Source organism: Phyllobates terribilis, unplaced genomic scaffold, assembly GCF_046119375.1.
Source record: "Phyllobates terribilis strain yellow unplaced genomic scaffold, ASM4611937v1 Scaffold_5__5_contigs__length_657084704, whole genome shotgun sequence".
Classification (NCBI taxonomy): Eukaryota; Metazoa; Chordata; class Amphibia; order Anura; family Dendrobatidae; genus Phyllobates; species Phyllobates terribilis.
Genome location: NW_027362765.1, coordinates 129,693,169 through 129,708,231, shown reverse-complemented (window position 1 = coordinate 129,708,231; position 15,063 = coordinate 129,693,169). Strand labels below are relative to the sequence as shown.

The 15,063-nt window shown below is 47.3% G+C and overlaps 1 protein-coding gene across 2 annotated transcripts in view; it reads right to left on the bottom strand.

Annotated features, from left to right (window-relative positions):
• Positions 1-3,930, bottom strand: part of TAF4 (TATA-box binding protein associated factor 4) — a 56,686-nt gene extending 52,756 nt beyond the window's left edge. For both annotated transcript variants that reach the window (XM_073683017.1, XM_073683018.1), the window contains exons 1-2: positions 3,548-3,930; positions 1,895-2,821 (exon numbers count right to left, since the gene is read on the bottom strand). In XM_073683017.1, the coding sequence (XP_073539118.1) occupies positions 1,895-2,821; positions 3,548-3,824 (1,204 nt within the window). In that variant the 5' untranslated portion in view covers positions 3,825-3,930. The remainder of the gene's footprint in view (positions 1-1,894; positions 2,822-3,547) is intronic.
• Positions 3,931-15,063: the final 11,133 nt, after the last annotated feature.

The window sequence follows — 15,063 nt, the reverse complement described above, 5'->3', positions numbered from 1 at the left end:
ATGCCAGTTTTCACATACAAGTTCTATCTGTGGTGTTCACAGATATAACACGTACCTATTAGATCTATACACATGGCCGTGTTTTGGGAGGATTTTTTGCAGACCACGAGCCAGCAAATCAAAAATGGACACTTTTTTTTTTCTTATATACAACAAATATCCGTACAAGTCTACGACTCAGTTAAAATCACAGTGAACACACGGAAGGCGTCGTTGTACAGTCCGTAATTAACACTGCCACAAGTAGAAGTTTTGCCATTTATTTTTCCGTGTGAAAATCACTGATGGTAAAAACTGACACACAGAACAAACACTGATGACATTGTTTCTGTTTTCTTGTGTATGAGAAAAATACCTGATGTCTGAATTGAGCCCAAATGTGTTTTTTTTTTTTTTTTTTTTAACAAAGTTCATAAAAGGTTCTGCACTTTTCTAATCTACTGTGAGTTACAATTTAATCACCATTTCAATATCTCTGCTTCATGACAGCGAAGTCGAACGTTCACATTCAGATGCAGACGCTAAAACCCTCCAGAATGAATCTCCCTCCTCAGTGTGTGAATAATCCTCTATGAAACACATCTTGGGTCTGATAGTTTGCTACAATGTATCAGCGCAGGTACATTGTAGCAGAGTCAGTCTGGCTGAATGAGTTCACAAAACATTGTCTACACTGGATGTAATGCGTAAAGTATTGTTTGAACAGTTTTACATTTTACACAAGTCCTCGGCTAAGAACTGTGTGCCCTCGTGCCCACCTGTACGGGTATACGTAACTGTACACGCACAGAACAGTCCTGCAGGTGCACTCCTCTAACATTCAAGGGAGTTGACCCAATTTTGACAAGTCGTAAATGACAAACATACAAACACGCACATTGATACGAATCCAGTTTATATATATAGAACCTCCAGTATAAGACTCCGCCCCTCATCCGCTGTCATTCAATATCCCAAGATACAGAAACCAAGTTTTCTAACTCCTACTTCCTAGAAATCTGCGGAAACAAGACAAGCAATCCGTCTAAGCTGCTTAGGGTGCAACTTCTGTCCAATCTCAAGTTCAGAACTTGCTGTCAGTGAATGGAGACATATCCTTCTCACAGCCAGGATCACCACAGCTGTACCATAGTTGCCTTCTTTCAGCTAAAGCCATTAGAGTAATCTGCACTGATACATTGTAGCAAACTATCAGAACATAGGAGATCTGTATATAGACTGGATACAACTGTCACAAAATGACAGCTGTGAAGTATACGATCAACCTCCGGTCAGTTATCAATCGCTTACAGCAACCAGAGGTCTTGAATATAGTGAGGAGTCCATTCATGATGCGGATATGAGAAAACTATAGTGGTCAGGGTGTAAATAAGCCCCCCCGAGGACCCCATCTCTTTCTCCGCTGTCAGTACCACAATACACAAGAATGAATACTGCGCACATCCTATGCGGCCATCATCAATATAAAAGTACAGAAAGACAAATGACATTTGAAATCTGTAGCTTTATTAGCAATAATCTATAGAAACGAAATCGTCCGCCACTTTCAAACTCAATAAATATCCCAAACCGGCACGATCACAGAGGTGAAGGGTTATCCGAGGTGTACAACACAAACGAGCCACGAAAAGTTAGATCCGCTGCTACCACTTCGGCACAAAACTGGGAAATGGGGGCAGCCGGGGACATAGGAAGGGGCTGTGGCAGGTAACCCACACCCCACTGCTGGCAACGCTCACAGCCCAGATCCCCGCACCTATGTGCACACGGAGGGACGAACTACTGCCAAGCCGACAGTGATTGGTCGCAGACACGGCATCACATGCAGCAGCATCAACACAACAGAAGGCGAGAGGGAGCGCTACTGCCAAGCAAAACACACACAGCTTCTTACCTGGGGGTAGCTGAAAGTTTTGGATGTTGGTTGGGTTTGGAGGCTGCGGCACCCGAGGTGCCAACATGGGAGGTGCAATAGTTGCCCTGATGCCACCAGCTGGTGCTGCTGTAGGAGTCCTTGGCAAGCTTTGAGGCACAGTGCTGACTGTCGCTTTGCCCATCGCCACAGGGGTGCCAGGTGCAAGAGCTGCCCCTCCATGACCAGGATGCCCTGCTTGCATAGTCTGTCCTATAACCATATTTCCAGGGTTAGGCTGGCTCTGCTGAGGAGTCTGAATAATAGTTTTGGGGGACTCCGACTTGATCACCTGACTAGAAACCGGGCTGGGCTGGCTGTTAATTTGCAGAGGAACCCCGCCAGGAGCCGGCAAAGGGGAATTGATCACAGTATTGCTTCCATTTTGGGTGGCTGGCACTCCCTGATGCACGAGAGGTCTAACCAGCGCTACAGTAGTTGGTACACCTGCCATGCCCGCAGGCTGCGCAGCTGCCCCAGAAGTCGATGTTGACGAGGAGGAGATGACAGAAGCTGACACATTAGTCGTTGCAAGATAAGAAGTCTGAATTACCGTGTTGGCCCCTGCGTTTACACCACCCTTGGCGACAGGAGCGGGGCCGTTGTTGACCAAGTTAACACCTAGCGCAGGATTACTATTCCCCTGAAATGCCGGTGCATGCCCACTAGGTCCATGAGAGTTTAATACCACATTATTCCCGTTCATGGTCTGCAGGGCTGTAGTCTTTGCGTTCCCTGAGCCGTGGTTGGGCAGAGCAGTCGCTATGGTGCCAAGGACCCCAGCTTTGGCTTGACTCAGCGGTCCTGGGGCTTCAGATCCAGCAGACTGGACATCATCCGGCTGCTGGGCCGCAGTCTGTGGTCGGCTGTTGTTGATGACGCTTCCTTGAACTCCAGGTACAGCGGCTCCTACGGGACAGAACAACAGTGTGACACAGTGATCCCACAGAGGAGGGAGACACAGGGCATCAGACGCCCCTGACATGCTCTACAATCTGGCATCTGCAGCACCAGGGGCAGATCATTGCATTCTAAGCTCATCAGTGCATTAACCCCTTTCGCACCCTTACCTGACCAAGACAACCTTGAACAACTTTCGCCTTGCTCTGAGAAGTGCCCACAAACTGGCACAGCGCTTCCCCTTACTGTCGAGCTAATGAAACCACCAAAACTAGCAGAAGACTGTAACCAGACATGTAAAAGTTAATGGGTGTCACATGACTGCAGCGATCACGTGACATTTCCGTTACCGGTTGTGAGAAGAAACGGAGAGTGGCGCTGTACGAGCGGCGTGAAAGTCGCATCATGTGACCCTTTGCGCCAAAATAACAGAGTGCGCATCTGCAGACCCCCTGAGCGCAGTCAACACACATGTGGCACCCCCACACCTGGGGGACCCCTCAGTGACCCCTAATCACCCCCAGGGTGACTTTGTGCAGGTTTGATGACCCCCAGTACTTCCCTGATGGCGGCCAGACCTCAGGGACAGACAGGCAGGGCCCCCGGGAGCCCCCAGCAGGAGCTCACAGCCCACCAGTGACAGCAGGCAGCTCCTCGTCCCCCCTGTGAGCCCCCTGCACCCCCGGCACATGCAGGGCGCCGCCAGCCCTCCACCACACCGCTCCCCCGGCTCACCAGTCTTAGGCATCCCCGGGGAGATTCCTATCTTCGGCTCTGGCTGGACCCCGGCACTGGCTGCTGCCCCTACCCCAGGGCTGGCAACATGGTTGGCTAGGGCCTGGTTGCGGACCTCGGGGGGACCCGGATGCGGCTGCTGTGAGTGGTGGTGGTGATGGTGGTGGTGGGCTGCGGCTGCCAGTTGGGACTCCAATGAGCCCACCAGTTCACTGACCACTTTGTCGTCCACGTCCGTGTTGAAGAAATCATCCAACAGATCCGAACCCGCCGCCATCTTTACTCCGCCGCTCAACTCCAGGAGGGCAGCGGCGCTCTGCGCCGGCGCGGCTGGCTAAACACGTCACACCAAACCAACTACCCCATTGGCCGGCGCCGCCCTATATAAAGCGTGGGCAAATGGCTGCGAGCGGTATTTGGTGTTCCAGGAGGGAATGGAGCGGAGCTCCCGGGGTGACAGCGGTCACAGTACACGGCGCCGGGCCTGGCGGACTGAACCGAGCGCGGAGACGGGTTTAGAGGCAGGAACTTGGGACTAATAGCGCCTTCAGCGGCGCAGGGGGAGGGGGGACTCGTCTCTTTGTCTGTGCTAATTCAAAATGGCTGCGGGTGAGCGCCCGGCTGAAGGGCGTCACACCTGCCGCCGGCGGGAGGCTACTAGTCCCCCCGACTGTCGGCGCTGTGGACGGGGACAGAAGCCCGCTCTCTTGTCATACACACCCAGCCTCCGGGGGCGGAGATAGGAGGCGGTGTGTGCAGGACGCGGGCACCGGGGGCGGGCGGGAGCGCAGCATTTCCGGGGCTGAGGAGATCATGGCGGGGTCTCTCCTCACACTGCCCCGCACACCGGCAGCTGCTCCCGGGGACGCGACTCTGCTGCTTCCTCACTCTCTGCTCCTCGCCGGAGTCTGCTTGTTGTCCGTGAATAGAAGCTGGTGGAGTACGGACAATTCAGTCTCTGCGTCTTCTGTGCGGAGCTGCAGTCCCGGACACATGGCTGCAGTAGGGCTTATTACTTGTCCGCACGTCTGTGGGCACAGACTTGTTGTGGACTCATCCACGTGAGTCCTGGTGTGGATTCCCTCTTCACAATGGGGTGGGTAAAATCTGTGACTGATCTGCAATTAAACCAAGGTGGCATCAAACTATGGCCTCTGAGAAGCCACCCAATCTGTGCCCACATCACTGCCATCATAGGCACCTTTGTACATGGCACAACGTCTGCCGATCGGGTGCGTGCGCCATATACGGAGCCCTTACTGCTAAACGGGGCAGTCGTAGAAAGCTGCAAACAATCCGACATGTCTGACTATTTAAAGGGGTTGTCCTCTACTTGGACTACCAGTGAAATTCTGTAGTCCTCACCACCAGCAATGTTCTGGTGATTGTCGGCGCCAGGTCTCCTGCTGCTTGTAATCAACCTTATGTGATGTGAGCGCTGCAGCCGATCAGTGGCCACTAATGTGCTGCTTACGCCACTTTGGGAGAAACTTTGCCGTCCCGCTGCAGGTGACAGTGCCGCAGCCTATTAGCGGCTGCTGATCGGGGCTGTTCGGCCAAGTGTGTCCAGAGTGCTTGTGATAGGTTTGAACAGTCATTCTGTGCAGACAAACTCCCGCATGTGTCCAGTAGTGGATGTCACTTTTAATGCAGCCAGCAGGTGTTCATAGCATTTCTACTACACCTGTAAATCCTGGCCAGATCCTCGGTCACGTCCAGGACCCGCATCGTCTGAGCACCCAGACCGTCCATATGAGGCCGTAGGCTCCGATCCTTGGACACCTGAGCTCGGCATTCGGCGGCGATACACCTCCTCTAATGGGGCCTAAGTATACGTGCACACAATTTTATTGAAGTGTTCAAAATGCAACTTATTTATTTTTTCTCTACGAGGAGGTTTTCAAAAACTGAAGCAAGAAAAAAGTTCAAAGCTCTGAATGTATGAACAGCAGTGTTTTTACATTAAAAATTAATGGGTCTTTAAGGAGTTTCAGTGATTTTAGTTTTTCAGGGTTTTTTCATTTGTGCCCCTGCTCTATTTAAAAAAAAAATGCTAAAAGTGCACATAACATTTTTTTTCTTATTGCTCCGGGCGAACCTTAGCCAAACACGCTTCGGATGTGTTTCCCTAGGATGAGATTCAAGGCTGTGGAGTTGGTATAAAATGGACTGATTCCTAAAATATATGAATTGGGTACAGTATTTGAATGCAGTAAGTGCTGAATATTTTTCCTATAGGATATTTCATAAGTGTCTGTTCTATTCTTGATCTAAGATCTAGGCTTTTAGTTGAGATTAATCTGTTCTCTGGCCTTAAAATAATTAGATCAGATTTGAGGTCTTCGATGAAGGAGGGGAGCTGATGGAGGCGATACTATTTCTCGAATTCATACACTGCACAAATGTTATTCTGTATGTTTTTTGTTACTGTCGTCCCCCCCCCCCCCCCCCCCCACTTACTGCAGAGTGTATTGGATATTAACAATTAAAGTTTGTGTTCTAAAGTTGTATTTCAATGAATATATTTTATCTAAATAGCTTGATTATTGAATCATCTACTATGAATGTGGGCACACACACAAGGAACATAACAATTAGGCCATCCAACAATAAGAATATATACAGGGCTGTGGAGTCGGTAAGCCAAACATCCGACTCCTCAATTTCCCTGACTCCTACGCTCTCTTAAATGGCTCATGTTTAACCACTTTCTGACGGGGTCAGTAATAGTATGTCACACTGGCCCGGGCCTATTGGACCAGGTATGTACTATTACGCGCAATCTTAAATGCAGTCCCGTGACTGAAGTCGCGGTGATCGCATTAAATTTCCGGCGCCATCTTACCTTAGGGTAGATGGTGTCATCATCCAGGGGGAGGGGGGCTGTCGCTGCAACCACGATCACTGTGATTGGCTGTTCATTTCTGAACAACCAATCACAGCACTTCTCACTGTTACAGGTAATCAGATTACCTGAAACAGTGATGTGCAGCCTAGGCTCGGTGTTCGTAAGAGCACCGATCCTAGGCTGTTGCCTAGCAACGCCAGCCCTGGCCCCATCCCGCTCTGATTTGTGCGATCGCCAATCAGGGAACAACTGGGCGGTGACCTGCCTGTCACCGCTCCATGACCCCCTGTGACGTCTGCACAGGCCCCAGCCGGCTCTGATTGGTGCGATCGATGTCATCCAATCAGATTGCCTGACCGGCCTGTGACCTGGCTGTCCGTACCACCCTGTATCTTCTCACGGTTGGTGAGGAGTTGTACAGGGTGGTTACACTGCTGATCTTCTTTGTGGTGCCACAAAAGCCTCCGTGACACCACAAGACCTTTCTCTTACCTGCTCCAGAGCCTGATCCTGCTGCTGCTGAAATAAGAACAGAGAAGTCTTTGGTAAGTCTATCTCTGATCTCCCCGCATCCACCCCATTCTCCTCTTTTTACTGCCCTGCCCCCCACCCCTTTCTGCCACCAAGCACTGATCAGCACTTGATAGCTCGTTTTTTGGCTGTTTTTTTTTTTTTCGTGCGCACCACACACGCACCACATACATAAAAAAAATGTCCTCATCCCTAAGGCTGTGTGCCCACGTAGCGTTTTACAAGCGTTTATGCTGCGGAATTTCCGCAGCATAAACGCTTGGTAATCTGCCCCCCCTCATGGTCCCCAATGACAAGCCGGTCAAAAATCCGCAGCATGTCCACTAATTTTGCGGACACGCAGCGTAATCGCCGCCATTGACTTGCATTGAGACGCATATAATCCGTGTCAGTACATTTGTACTCACGGATTATATGCGTTTCTATGTGCGGATGGTACCCAAGTCTGGAGGAGAGAAGACTCATCCAGACCTGGGTAACATAGAAAACTAAAAAAAAAGAATTTAAAATAAAAAACAAAGTTTATACTCACCTTCCGATGTCTTCCCGGTGTTTTGTCTGCTCCGGGACGGTGTCTTGCAATGTTCGCGTTGATGTGAAGGACCTGCCATGACGTCACTGAGTCATGTGACCCATCCCATGGCTCAATGACGTCACCGCAGGTCCTTCACACTACCACAAGCAGTGCAAGACACCGGACGGAGCAGACAAAACACCGGGAAGACATCGGAAGGTGAGTATAAACTTTATTTTATTTTTTTTTTCACCATTCTTATTCTTTTTAACTAACTTGGTCACACTACTATAAATCCATGCCGGTTGCATGGATTTATATAGTGTGACCAAGTTGTCAAGCACTTTTCCAAGTGATGCTAAAAGTGCTTGATAACCCGCATGCAAAAACGCTTCTACCTGGCGGGAAATCCGTTTTTCCTGCCAGGGAGAAGCGTAAAAAATATGCTTCATTTCTGCAACGTGGGCACATAGCCTAACTCGCTATTCAGCGGAGGAGGCATACGCTTTCCTTGCCTCTGACAGCGAGGGAAAGGATCCCACCTTTCTTTATTTTTCTGATTCCTTGTCTTCCTCCTCCTCCAGTGCTGCTGAACCGCCACGCAGTCGTCCCAGGAAACAAGATGAACCAGCGCCCCCCACTACTGACCCCTTATGGATCTCACCCCCCGAAAATTATGAGCCACTGATTCCTGATTTCGTGGCAGAATCAGGAATCAAGTTTGACACCACCGGCCTCACAGAAATAGACCTTTTCAAAGTCTTTTTCTCTGAAGATTTTGTAAACCTCATGGTGGGCCAAACTAATTTATACGCTCATCAATTTTTGGAGCAAAACCCCCCTTCATTTTCTAACTGGTCTCCTGTAGACGCACAAGAAATGATGAAGTTTTGGGCATGGTCCTTCATATGGGGATCCTGAAGAAGCCAGAAGTTCGGCAATATTGGAGTGTTGACGTTTTGTATAACACTCCAGTGTTCCGCATGGTCATGACCCAGACACGTTTTGAGGCCATCCACAAGTTCTTGCATTACAATGATAATGCAAGGTGTCCTGCACGCGATGACTCGAACTTTGATCGTCTTTTCAAAGTTTGGCCGGTCATCGAGCACTTCAGCAACAAGTTTGCTGAAGTGTACATGCCCCCAAGGGACATCTGCGTGGATGATTCCCTAATCCATTTTAAGGGGCGGCCTGAATTCCGGCAGTGCCTGCCCAGTAAGGGGCAGGTACGGAATCAAGCTGTATAAACTGTGTAAGAGTACCTCGGTACACTCACAAGTTTAGGGTTTACAAAGGGTAGGACTCCCGGATAGAACCCCCTGAATGCCCCCCTGTTCTGGGAGTGAGTGGGAAAATTGTGTGGGATTTGGTGCACCCACTGCTGGATAAAGGTTATCACCTTTACCTGGATAACTTTTATACCAGTATCACGCTCTTAAAGTCCCTCTCTGCGCAACGTACCGCAGCCTGCAGTACTGTCCGCAGAAATCAGAGAGACCTGCCGAAGACGCTAATTGGGCAGATGCTCAGAAGGGGTGAGAGCAGTGCCCAGTGTAGCGACCACCTGTTGGTGGTCAAGGACAAGAGGGGTGTCCTTCTCTTGACCACCATACATGGTGATGGCAGCACCATCAGCACTGTATGTGGTTCCTCTTCACAGGTCGTCAAACCAGACTGTGTAGTGGGGTACAACGAGTACATGGGGGAAGTTGATCTCTGATCAAGTCCTCCAGCCTACAGTGCTTTGAGAAAGGCCAAGGTATGGTATAAGAAGCTGGCCGTGCACATCGTTCAGATGGCAATGCACAACGCTTTCCTTCTATCATGATGTGCAGGCCAGACTTCTACGTTGTATCTTCAGTTCCAGGAGGTAGTGATCAAGGCCCCTGATATTTGGCAGCTGTGATGGAGCGGGCCCCAGTACGTCTGGAACTGAAGGACCTCGAATTGTACCAGGCCAGCATTTCCCGGAAGAGGTCAGAGGAACAGGAAAAAAGGTAAGTCACAAAAGAGGTGCCGAGTGTGTTACAAAAGGGGAATACGCAAGGACATCACTTATCAATGCGACACCTGCCCCGACAAACCTGGCCTGTGCATGAAAGAATGCTTCAGAAGGTACCATACTTTCGTGCACTACAAAATTAATTTCTGACCTATGACAACCTGACGAACACTACACAACCGATGTATTGTTCGTCAGGTTGTCATACGTCAGTTGTGTAGTGTTCGTCAGGTTGTCCTACACAACTGATGTATGACACTACATTATAAAATTCAGAAACCAGGTATCAGTTCCAAAAAGGGGGCACTTGTTGGGCATTTCCACTGTTTAGGCACATCAGGGGCTCTGAGAACGTGACATGACGCCCACAGACCATTTCATCAAAGTCTGCATTCCAAAGCATCACTCCTTCCCTTCCGAGCCCTGACAGCGCCCAAATAGTAGTTTTCTCCAACACATGGGGTATCAGCGTACTCAGGAGAAATTGCACAACAGATTTTGAGGTACACTTTCTCCTGTTACCCTTTTGAAAATATTTTTTTTTAACATTTGTGTGGAAAAAATGTGTTTTTGTTTTTTTTTCACAAGTCAACGTTATAATTTTCTGTTAAGTGCCTGGGGTTTCAAGGTGCTCACCACACATCTAGATAAATTCATTGGGGTCAGACCGGTATCTAGGGGGTAACATTTCTCCTTGAGGAGAGCTACATGTTACGCACGTCACGGTGAGCATTGCGGGTTTAGAAGTCTCCTCACCGTGACATGCTTAACATGTCGCTCTCCGCAAGGAGAAATGTTACCCACTAGATACCGGTCTGACGTCTCTCACCCAGCCAAATCAGAACTCACACTTTGCACTGACGAGGGGCAGTACCCCGAAACACAGTGTCTGCAAATTGAGTTTCTGGTTCTGGCTTATATCCTAAGTCATGTGATAAGACTCGTTAAAGAGTCACTATTGACTTCTAGGATTGCTACTTCCTGTAGGTGGCACTAGAGTTCTGGTCCTCTTCCTCTCTGAAGAAACAATTTACATATTTCCCAGAGGAGCATTGCGGCTTAAAAGGTCTCCTCACCGTGACATGCTTAACGTCGCTCTCCGCAAGGAGAAATGTTACCCCCTAGATGAGGGTATGTGCACACAGTCGGTATTAGCAGCGCTTTGAATGCAGCATACTTTATGCTGCTTCCAAAGAGCTACACGCAGGTGAATCCGCATGTGTACACTGAACCATGCGGATTTACCGCAATCAATACATTGTATTGATCTAATTTCTCTTGCAGAGACTAGCAACTCCGCAAGAGAAATTAACACGCTGCGGTCTGTAAAGACGCGGCGCGTGTCCGCGGGTGATCCGCAGGTGCACGGGGACGCACAGTGGGCATGGGATTTCTTGAAATCCCATCCACTATGCTGTAACATCTGGCCGCTGAAGATTGCACGCAGCACAAGTGCGCTGTGTCCAATCTGCAGCGATTACTGATCGTGTGCACCTACCCTGACTGTGCAGGAACAAGTTCTGATAATACCACAGCTCCTGGGCAGGGGAGGAGGCAAAAGAGTATACAGACAATACAGCAGGGGATCACAGGTAATTCTTTCTGTGAAGTAAAACCTTTCACTGCCTGTTTTTAAACAGTGTTTTACTTCAAAGAAAAAATCACCTGCTGTAATGTCTGTATACTCTTTTGCGGCCTCCCCTGCCCAGGAGCTGTGGTATGATCAGACCATGTTCCTGCACAGTCAGCCACAGCCATTACACAGTACACAGCAGGGGCACATTTATAAGATTATCTCAGCACAGGAACATTTTATTTAAATACATTCAATTGTGGAACTTATTATTCCAATAACTTTTGATTAAAATGATCTTTTGTTAGTGGGAAAACCCTCCTAAGTGATAAATTTACTGTAGTAAAATGGTAACATCAGGCGGCTCTGTTGATGTGTGGTCTGTGACTGCTCTGATCCCACGCTGGGAAGAACAGGCACGTAGTTGGTCCCATGAGAAAAAAAATTAAATAGTTCCAGATAATTGATTTAAGGTCCTAAACACATGGACTAATGTGGAATAGACCAGATATCAACATGTTCGGACGATTGATGGTTAAGGGAGATTTTGATCATGCATGACTGATTTTGGACTGCTGATAGCATTGTTCTCCTGGACATAAGCTGCCAATGTGTCAGTTGGTGAGTTTCTTATAGAGAACACATGAGAACTCAGCAAGCGTTCCTGTGTATGGTAGAGTTGTCCGAGATGGCTGTCAGTAGAAGCATTGTTGGCCAGCCATAGGGCACAGTCAGATGGCAATGCACGCACTGGCAGGCAGCGCTCCTGACCTAAGAAATGCATGAAGCTATCACTCTCGGGGTGGGATAACCATGGCCAGTGCGTGCACGGTGCTCCAATCTCAATCCAATTTATACGGACGTCTTACTGCGCCTTTAGGTGTACAAATCTTTCACTCTATATGCAATCCTAATTAACAGGTCCCTCGCACAATACCTGCTGGGCGGTGAACAGTTGCCTTGGCAAACCTCCTGCCGGCGTGCCACGTCTTATCACAATGCCCAGTGCAGAAATAAGAGGTGCTGGGCTTCATTCTAAACCGTTTGTGCCAATTCTGTTTGTAACACTAGTGAGGGTAAATGTGGCTTTCTGCCTGGCCAGGAATTACACAAAATTAAGGAATACAAGATTTTTAAACAGTTAACAATGAGGAGAAATAATTTTCTCTATACACAGACATGGTGAAAGATTTTATTCAGCCTTTGTGAAACTTAAAAGTGTTATCTTCACAGTGAACTCCTGAAAAGATGCAGTCAGCAAGAAGATCAGCTAATCACCCCGATAAACAGATGGTTTTGGGGGTGGGCAGGTGCACACAGCCATGTATGGCCTCATTGACTTTGCTCCTGAACCTTTACACCACTCCGTGCATGCTGAGCAGCAAACTTCAGAGCTATTTCTTGAGAGATCAGTGGGGATTTTGGGTCATGCATCTCCACTGATCTTTAAAGGGGTTTTCTCATTTCTGAAAACCCCTGACCCCCAGATTTTATTTTTTTTTTTTAGCCACTCTCCAAGCTTTGAGTCTCCACTGCTGCTCCTTGTGTTTGTTATTGTCTGCAGTGCTGATGCCTTGTTGACAGCACTGCAGCCAATCTGTGAGCTCAGCGGCTCGTGCTGGCTACATGGGCATCGCTGGTGATCTCACTGGCTTGGGCACTGCCAATGTGATGTCAGCTCTTTACACATCAAGAGCAGCAGACGAACCTCAGTGCTGGACCCTGGGAGGGTGAGTAAAATAGTTTTCAGACAACAGTTTTTAAAAACCAGAAAAGCCTTTTAACCACTTCTGGGGTGTGGGAACATGCTCCGGAATTAAGAATGTTGCAGTATGGAGGGGCTGTAGGTCATTCATTTGTTTCCTCTGTGTGGCGCTATATCCTTTTCCAGTGGCATGGCTTCTAGATGACTTCTCCTTTGTAATACAACATGCAGTCCACCATGCCATATACTGTAAACTTCTCACAGATTACCGCTAAATTCAGGAGAAAACCATCCATGTGAATTGTGAAGACTGATCCATATTCCTGCAATCTGCATGAAGTTCCAGTTATTGCAAAACTACCGCCCTTAGCAGGGGCTGTCAGGGCATGCTGAGAGTTGCAGATTAAGGCCACAGCCCCACTATCAGTATTTGGTCAGTATTCGGACTGTATTTTTTCTCAGGAGTGGGAGCCAAAACCAGGTGAGAAACAATCAGAGAAAAGGTATAATAGAAACAAGTCACCAATTCAGCATTTATTACCCAGTCCTGGTTTTGGCTGCTATCCTGAGAAAAAATACTGACTGAATACTGACCAAATACTGATAGTGGGGCTGTGGCCTAACACCGATGCCATCACGTCCTCACCCTGAATGTAAAAATCGGATGCCATACTGTGGCTCCGTATGGCATCCAATTTTTTTACGCGCCTATAGCCTTAAATGGGTGTCATGCTGTGATTTTTATCACACAGAAAAGAAGAGAAACCGAGATTGTGTTCAATGGTGCAAAAGGAAATATTTATTTATTAGAATGTGCAGTGGTTTATGCAATAGATTGCTAACATAGGCGAATATTAAATAACATAGAGGCAAATAATAATAGTATAATGCTGCTGTACACATAATGATCAAAAGTTACTCACAAAAGGGGTGAATAAAAAAAAATATACAAAATAATATGACACAAACCCAAAAGGATGTACAACCCACAAGAAAACCAAAGGCAAAAAGGACAGCTGTAATCAAAACATAGTACAAGTAATATAATATAACGCCTGATGAAGGCACGCAGAAACGCACGTAGAGGTGGGCACATATCATTTCAGGCTGCACCATTTACCCATTTAAGGTAACCCTTTATGTTTTTTGGCAAATGTCATTCCTTCAATTACAGGTGCATCTCACTAAATTAGAATTTCATCAAAAAGTTAATTTATTTCAGTTCTTCAATACAAAAAGTGAAACTCATATATTATATAGAGTCATTACAAACAAAGTGATCTCTTTCAAGTGTTTACTTCTGTTAATGTTGATGATTATGGCTTACAGCCAATGAAAACACAAAAATCTTTATCTCAGTAAATTAAAATAATTAACAAAAAACACCTGCATGGGCTTCCTAAGCGTTTAAAAGGTCTCTTAGTTTGTTGCAGTAGGCTGAACAATCATGGGGAAGACTGCTGACTTGACAGATGTCCAGAAGGCAGTCATTGACACTAAGTAAATGCAAAGTAAATTTCGCATTTCATTTGGAAATCAAGGTCCCAGAGTCTGGAGGAAGAGTAGAGAGGCCACAATCTAAGCTGCTTGAGGTCTAGTGTGAAGTTTCCACAATCAGTGATGGTTTGGGGAGCCATGTCATTTGCTGGTGTATGTCCACTGTGTTTTATCAAGACCAAAGACAGTGCAGCTGTCTACCAGGAAATTTTACAGCACTTCATGCTTCCCTCTGCTGACAAGTTTTTTGGAGATTCTCCAGCAGGACTTGGCACCTGTCCACACTGCCAAAAGTACCAATACCTGGTTTAAAAACAACAGTGTCACTGTGCTTGATTGGCCAGCAAACTCGTCTGACCTTAAACCCATAGAGAATCTATAGGGTATTGTCAAAGCAACCTGGGCTTCCATAACACCTCAGCAGTGCCACAGGCTGATCGCCTCCATGCCACGCTGCATTGATGCAGTAATTGATGCAAAAGGAGCCCGACCAAATATTGAGTGCATTTACGGAACATTCATTTCAGTAGGCCAACATTTCGGATTTTAAAAACATTTTTCAAGCTGTTGCTATAAAGTATTCTAATTTACTGAGATAATGACTTTTGTGTTTTCATTTTCATTAGCTGTAAGCCATAATCATCAACATTAACAGAAATAAACACTTGAAGTAGATCACTCTGTTTGTAATGACTCTATATAATATGAGTTTCACTTTTTGTATTGAAGAACTGAAATAAATTAACTTTTTGATGATATTCGAATTAAGTGAGATGCACCTGTATGTTAGACACTTTATATACAGTGATTGACACCTATGTATCTGCGTTGTATGGCAGAGGT